Below are 7,585 nucleotides of genomic sequence, written 5' to 3' on the forward strand. Positions count from 1 at the left end.
ATCCTTTATGTCTACCCTCTATCTTCCTCATAATCTCATATATCTCTATCAGCTCACACATTGGCTTCTTCAAGTTCCCAAGATACAAAAAATCAGTTGATCCAATCTCTATTTATACCTGAAAATTCAATCAATTATTGAGGAAGGTTTTCCCACAAGTATAGTCATGCTGACTATGCCCAGATTAATCTCAGCCTTTCCAAGCATAAATATATCCTATCCTTGGGATTTTTACTATAATTCCCTTCCACTGATTTAAAACTCATGGCCCATCATTGCTTGGTTTATACCTGCTGCCCTTTTGAATAATGGGACCACCTTTGCTATTCTCTAGTCATCTGCTATCTCATCTGCAGCAAATAAAGTTCAGAAGTCTCCATCTATGAGATGTGAAAGGAAATTGCTGCAGCCAAAGTAATATAGCAGAGATACAGACCTTGTGGACACAGATTGGTTCAGTTTCATTTGACTTAATTATTGGCACATGGGCCAACTGGCCAATTCCTTTGATGAAAAGTTTGATATTCTGCTCCACAATTCAAGAATCATTCCTCTTCCTGTTCCTCTGCCTGCTCAATGAACCCACCTGTCTGGCCATGCCTCTGTCCCTAGAGGGAGACTATCCCCAATCAGTACTCTGAATATCATACAGTTAGAGAGCAGGGAGTCCTCACGGCTCTGCTGACCTATCTCCCTGCACCAGTCTGCCTGGTGATCTCCTCGTCTCCCTGATACATGCACTCACTTTAGCTGCAAGATGACCACGTCCGGAAGCCAACTGCACATGAACCATTCAGCCTTGTGGATGGACTGTTACTGCCCAAGCTCCAAACCCAGAGGCTGTGCTCCTTTAGCTGAAAACACTTCCTGTACCTATCATTGTCCAGAAAACAGGAAGCCTCCTGAGATCCCACATTGTCCAGCGTGTCCATTCCCATTGCTCTAAGATTCCCTGCCAGAGCTGTTTCTATCAGACTGCCTCTATTAACAAAGAAAATCTACACTTGAAACACCATCACTATAATATGACTTTGTAAAGAGCTCTTTGGACTTGTCTGGCAAGCTGGAGAGAATTGGGCTCTGAGATTTTTAAGAACACCATAGTTGGTTAATTTTTGTTAATTGTTTTCCTTGTTTGTTTTTGAGTTACTCACACTTTGTCATGCAGACTCTGGGTGTTTTATGTTTAAACTTGTTAAACTTAACTTTGTTAGCCACGGGGATTCCGTGTAACTTATAATATTTAAGTGGCGACACAATTAGTGCTAATAGCAGGATCCTAGTTTTGGGAACGTTACATCTCGCAGTGTTGCTCGTCCAAGTCACCGATGTTCTGTTGGAATGCTTAATAATAAACTCTGGTTGTCATCTCTACATTGGACTCTGTCTTTCCTCTGCACTTGGGTTCCAACATTGCCAGCACACATTCTGACTGACTTATGACCTGACTTACTCAACAGACATTTAATTTCCTGGGTGTTTGAAGAAGATAAATGCATGTATAAACTCACTGGTACAGTGTCATCTGGGCTCCCTTTCCTCCAAGAGCTTTGTTCCAGATCCTGGGAATCTGGTCAACCTCAGATATTCCACATTCTTGGAATGTGGCTGTCACTGGCAAAGCTGATAATTGTTGCCCATCTAGAGGTACCAAGTGAAGACAATGGGCAAAAGCCTCCTAAACAATGGGCTATGCTGCTAGGCCACTTCAAACGACATGGTGTGTGACTCGAGATGGGCATGGTCAGTGAAGATATTACCCAAAATGTTTTTGTTCCAAAATAAACTTCATTTATCATAAAATATTTACAAGAATAAATGGTGCAATGCCCTTTTATGCTTTAAAAAGGCATTAAGTTGTGTTCAGTTAAATTCCTTAAAGCCACTAACTCTATTGTTACTTACGTAGTCTCTGCTGGGTGCTACACTTAGGGCAATAACTCAGGAGCTTCCTCACCAAACCCAGCCACTCCCTGTCCCGTAACAAAAGAACCTTCCATGTGGTCCTTCCTCACTGAGCCCTTACAAGTGGCTGCACAAGTGTCCAGTTGACTGGGACAATCAACAGCCAGACCCATCCTTCTCAACACCCGGGACGGATATAACCTCCATAATGATACTTGGTGCTCACGTGCTTCGGTTCCACACATAGTCTGAAGCAGCAACAGACGAATGTGCTCATCACGGTTTTGGGGACATTTTGAACGTTTTTGACCAAGGGCCTGTGCATTCGACAATGCACAAGTCTTATTTGCTCCATCTTAGATTCCCGGATGAAGCAGAGAACAGCCTGGGTCATTTCCAAACTAGAGGACAGAGCGGGGGGATGTGCCACATCTGCACCAAGTGTAGCAGCCCTGAGAATGCCTCACAGTGGATGGCTTGTTCTCCTCACTTAATGATAGGAGCATCTTCCCCACAGTCCCGCTCTACCCTCCCAATCTGCTCCAGTCAATTCCTGTTGCACCCCTCGGCCCCTCAGTACACGATCCCCAGCACCCTCACATAAGCAAACCTGATGATGAAGGAGACATTGGATCAGTTGGGCCAGTTGCCAAAGAAGATGGCCTGGCTCTTTGGCAACTGGCAACCGACTCCGTGAGTAGTTCGAGTTGGCAGCCTGACTGCTTAGCCATGCTGATTAATTTGTGAACTTACTTCACATCCAAGTGGAAGATGGTAAATCTGTCCATGCACAGGAAACGTTTCACTTGGGTCCCTCCATTGTCTGTAGAAATCGCACATTCTATGCTCTCGTCGTTCTGCTGATGACTTCGGCAAAGGTCTTATACAGCACACAAACAAGAAAAGGGAATAAATTCTAATGTTTAATGTTTCTTCCACGTTCTCAGATGTATCATTTATTCATCTTTTGACAGTGTTGTCGCTGAGTGGCAATACTTTTATTATTTGCTCTGGTGACTTATGCAAAATTGTACTCAGAATCTTCCTTATGGCTGGCAAAATCAATTCTTCTCCAATTGTATGGTGCTTTCCAGATTTATCAATGACCAATGAAGTTTTGTACAAAGCACACAAATCAACACTATTGCAAAGTGCTGACAAACATGGTTTGAGGTGTTTTTCATTTCTGGAAGTTTTCATGAAGTGACTGAAAGAAAAGTAAGCAATCCTTCAAAAGACCCACACAAAAACAGCCTTTACAGCAAGATAAACACAAAATAATCTGCAGATGATGTGATCAAAGCAACACTTTCAGTACGCAGGAAGAACTCAGCAGGTCGAACCCTTCCGGCCCAAAATGTTGACTCATCGTTTCTAACTGATGCTGCCCGACCTGCTGAGTTCATCCAGCGCACTGAAAGTGTTCCTTAACAGCAAGATGTTGTGAATTCATTCATCAGAAAGTTCTGTTTAGAAATCAATTCCCATTGGGTAGATATGTACACCATAACTACGTCATTTCACATAGCCAAACCGATATGGTAACTACAATTCCAACAGAACAATTAAATATAAAACAAGATATCATTGTCTCTGGTTTAAATCAGATATGTTAACCCTGTTTCTTTCTCCAGTGGGCACCGTCAGAATTGCTGAGTGTCTCTGCTTTAATTTCAATTTGACAACAGAAGCAGTATTTTGCTTCTGGGCAAACTTTAAAAGTAGAAAGTTTGAAAGTAAAATCGTCTAGCTGTTAGGCTGTCGAGTTCTAGATGCCCTTCCTCGTGGAGTCAGACAAATGACAACTAGAAGCATTGCATTGGGCACTTCCCACATTGTGATGCCGGGAAGATGGCGGCTTGCTCTAACGCAGCGGTCAAACAAAGGTGGGCTTTTCTTTTTAAAATGTGTGATTTTTTAATGATCCTATGAATATACTGCGCTCCAAGAACTACGGGCACAGAAGGTCTACCGCGTTGTTCGTAGCCGCTGGATGGGGTGACAAAGGAGCCAGTGCCCAGCTCGGCTCAGAGGAGAGGCCGGCAGATGGGCTGGAGAATGTTCGGAGGAGCTGACCTGAGTGCAGACCGAGTTGCTGCCCGCACTCGAAGTTGTGGGAGTTGGTGCGCAAAAGCAGAGTGCCGTGTCACCGTGAGTGACTGTCTTGGACGTTTCTCTTGCGATCGCAAGACCCAGTTGGACATCGATAATGTGAGATGCAACAATCCTGTTTCACTTGCTTGGTGTATAACGGGTGACGAGACAGCAGCGTGGCCTCGGTTGTCGGCACGGACTTGGTCTCCAGCGAGTTTGCAGATGAGACGACGCTGGAGACGATGTAGCATGGAGTCCGTGCTCAGTTGAGATTTGGCCTTTTCGGTCAGTGCTGCCCTCCAGTGTTCAATCTGTGGAATGACAGGCTGTATTGCCGGGAGCTGTATCACCAAAGTGAATGTCGCTCAGGGACCGAGACTCTACGTCTGTTTTCCTACATAACGATGTGTTGTTGTTTTTTCTTTTTTTAAATTTCTTTCTCTCTCTCTCTCTCTCTCTCTCTCTCTCTCTCTCTCTCTCTCTCTCTCTCTCTCTCTCTCTCTCTCTCTCTCTCTCTCTCTCTCTCTCTCTCTCTCTCTCTCTCTCTCTCTCTCTCTCTCTCTCTCTCTCTCTCTCTCTCTCTCTCTCTCTCTCTCTCTCTCTCTCTCTCCTTTGAACCTAAGTTAAGCACCTTGGCCCCAGAAGAACGCTCTCTTTGGACTGTCTCCGAGTATCGTTGGAATCATAATTAAACTTGATTCCATTCGATTTGACTTCACCTGAAAAGGTGCATCAGAGCTGAGACTGTAAGCTGTCAATTCTAGGAGTTTTGTTAGATTCGAAGGAATCGATGGAGCCAGTCAGCTCCTCAAGCGTCATTGTTTGGTCCCCACATTTAGAACGAATTCAACCCTCAAATTGCCAAAATGGGTTTGAACTTCAGGACTGAATGACTGATGTGGGAACAGGAAGCCTGCACTGCGCTATCACAGACCAGGTTAGTTCTGCAGATGCTGGAAATCCAAGCAACACACACGAAATGCTGGAGGAACTCAGCAGGCCTGGCAACATCTATGAAAAACAGTACATTCGACGTTTCGGGCCGCGACCATTCAACAGCCCGCACTGTCCTGCCCTGTTGTCACTGGAGGTGTGAGGGGCATCTGTGGAACGAAGGAAGGAATCAGCGAAATAAAGGCAGAGTTTGGGAAATGTCGGACAATGAATGACTTTTTCATTCGTAATTTGTTTTTAACAGATCAGTCAGTTGCTAACAATGTCGCCACCTCAACCCGATGGTACGTGACAGCATATGGGAGGGTTTCCGATCCCCGCTCTGACTGGTCAGTGTCAGTCACCCTGATTTGCGTGGATTCCCTCCCGGGTGTGAATGGCTCTATAACCGGGTTCCACTGGCAGCGGCGGTCAGTCAGTCACAGATCCATCGACAGGCAGGAGGCAGGAAGCTGACGGGCAGCAACGATGCGGACGCTGTGTTTTTCTGGTCTCTGGCAGTGTGTCTGGGCTGTAAGTACAGGCGGCAAGACTGCACCACCAGTGGTGGCTGAGGTGGGTCTTGGGGGGTCAGATTAAAGAGTCAATGTTAAAATTGAATTCCTGTCTTTCATAGCTGGAGAGTCCCAGACTCTGGCTCAGACTCCGACCGTGTCGATGAGACCAGGAGCCACGGCCAGGCTGAATTGTGACATCGGATCAAAGGATGACAATCGTGAGAACTGGTACATGCAGACTCCGGGAACAATTCCACAATGGATCCTAAATGACCATGATTCCTGGAATAGCCTAAACTACGCCCCTGGGATTAGCAGTGACCGTTTCACGTCGACAGTCAACAGCGCCGGCACCGAGTATCAGTTAATCCTAAACAGGGTGGAGATGAATGACGCTGCCGTCTATTACTGCGGAAAGTGGGCTACACGAACCAGTACTTTCGGCCGTGGGACAAAGCTCTTTGTTACAGGTAGGTGTCTAGGAAATATCTCCTGCAATAACCACGGCATAAATACGGCCACCCGGCAATTAATAATTTATACGTTATAATTTCCTAGCGAGTATTAAAGTGAAAGTATTGATTTACAATTTAATCGTGTTTCGAGTTCAACGTCAGTTTTACGGGACGGAGTTGTGTTTGGTGAATTGTTACCTTCTCTTAATGAAACATTTCTCTTTTCGATTGGGTTTTCCGACAAACTATGATTTAACATTTTATGATCATTAGTGCTATTTCTGTTCTAGTGTTAGTTTGTCAGTTTTTATGTTGTTTTGATAGGAACGAAAGAGAAGGGACACAGTGGGGCAGGCCTTTGCCGACTGAAGACAGTCCATGACAATACATCAGAACGACAGGTTTCAAGTTATTGTTCAGCACATTCCCGCGAAACATCCCTCGGACAGTTACTGGACTTGCTGTCCTCCCAGTGAGGGTGGAACTCTCCTCCAGCACCCATCAATTAAAATATCCTCTCCCAGTGCCCAGCCCTCGCCTCCTGGCGCTTTGATGCCAGTGTGTCTCTCAATTCCGGGAATGACTCAGTGCCAAAAAGCTTCACCCGTTGGAGTAGATTTCCAGTATTCCATTTTAAGCAATACGCACTGTCCTCCATGGGCACTGCACTGTCTTTCAGTGAGACTCGCAGCCCCACTCAATGAACCTGAAACCTTTCATTTGCACTCTGTCAAATTGTGGAGGACCCGGAAGCGATTAACTCCACGGGGTATGTACTGTTTTATAGACGGTAGTAACTATATTTTACTCTGAGTATACTTACTATCTTTTAAATATTGAAAGTCTGCACTTTGTGTATATATGATGTCAATAAACTTTTATAGTTTTGTAAAGAAAAATGACGAGAGATCGTTCGCGTTGTGAAACACGCCTTTTTTTTTGTTCTCGTTCAGCTCGGCAACTCCCGGACCCGTCAGTGAAACTGCTTGGGCCATCAGCCGAGGAGATCTCCGCTAAAGGAGCGGGCACCTTAGTTTGCCTGGTCAGTAAATTGTCGATCGGCTTCCCTGTCGTCAGCTGGACAGTGAACGACAGTCCGACGAGCAGTGAGGTGCAAACCAGCGGGGTGACTCAGAACGCGGACAAAACCTTCAGTCTCAGCAGCTACCTGACGGTGCCCGGCGCAGACTGGAGCAGTGGGAAGAGGTACTCCTGCTCAGTTCAACAAGGAGCAGCCTCGACAATATCCGCAACAGTCACACAATCCAGCTGTTAAACAGAGCGCGGCTTCGGCCTTGTTTGTTCCCGATTAACGGGAGATCATGCCTTGTATCTTTCACCACTACCACTCTTACTCGCTCTTCACTGTACTTCCCTTCTGTTCCGCTCTCTGTAGTTTCCACTGTGGTGTTGGAATATTTGTACTCTGATTTGAGGCGGATTTTGTTCTTTTTCCTACTGAGAGGCTACACGGTGGTAACGCGGGCAGTTACTTCTTGAAATTTCAGGCTGTGAATGGTTTTCTCTGAAATTGGGGTTGGTTTAATTAGAATAATTAATAAACGTTTTGTGATACATTATCAGTATCAGACTGACAACCGGTAATGGTGACTAACTACCAATAAAGATGATCAGTGCAGGAATGATTTCTGTGTGCTCCTTTCGTCTTCTTTCGTGTTT

The 7,585-nt window shown here is 45.4% G+C and overlaps 1 protein-coding gene across 1 annotated transcript; it reads left to right on the plus strand.

The window, feature by feature from the left end:
* The first annotated feature begins 3,833 nt into the window (after nucleotides 1–3,833).
* On the plus strand, nucleotides 3,834–7,222 carry LOC134337173 (immunoglobulin lambda-1 light chain-like). Its single transcript, XM_063032005.1, has 5 exons — nucleotides 3,834–3,965; nucleotides 5,198–5,237; nucleotides 5,359–5,466; nucleotides 5,570–5,920; nucleotides 6,859–7,222. The coding sequence occupies exons 1-5, from the start codon at nucleotides 3,834–3,836 to the stop codon at nucleotides 7,179–7,181; spliced, it is 954 nt and encodes a 317-aa protein (XP_062888075.1). The 3' UTR covers nucleotides 7,182–7,222.
* Nucleotides 7,223–7,585: the final 363 nt, after the last annotated feature.

This window comes from Mobula hypostoma, chromosome 24 (genome assembly GCF_963921235.1).
Source record: "Mobula hypostoma chromosome 24, sMobHyp1.1, whole genome shotgun sequence".
Lineage (NCBI taxonomy): Eukaryota > Metazoa > Chordata > Chondrichthyes > Myliobatiformes > Myliobatidae > Mobula > Mobula hypostoma.

Bases quoted from the DNA above. Each gene is read 5' to 3' on its own strand.
- LOC134337173 (XM_063032005.1), top strand. From the start codon at position 3,834: ATGAATATACTGCGCTCCAAGAACTACGGGCACAGAAGGTCTACCGCG. The intron at 3,966-5,197 runs GTTCGGAGGAGC...TGTTTTTAACAG, and splicing joins CGGCAGATGGGCTGGAGAAT to ATCAGTCAGTTGCTAACAAT. The intron at 5,467-5,569 runs GTAAGTACAGGC...TGTCTTTCATAG, and splicing joins TCTGGCAGTGTGTCTGGGCT to CTGGAGAGTCCCAGACTCTG.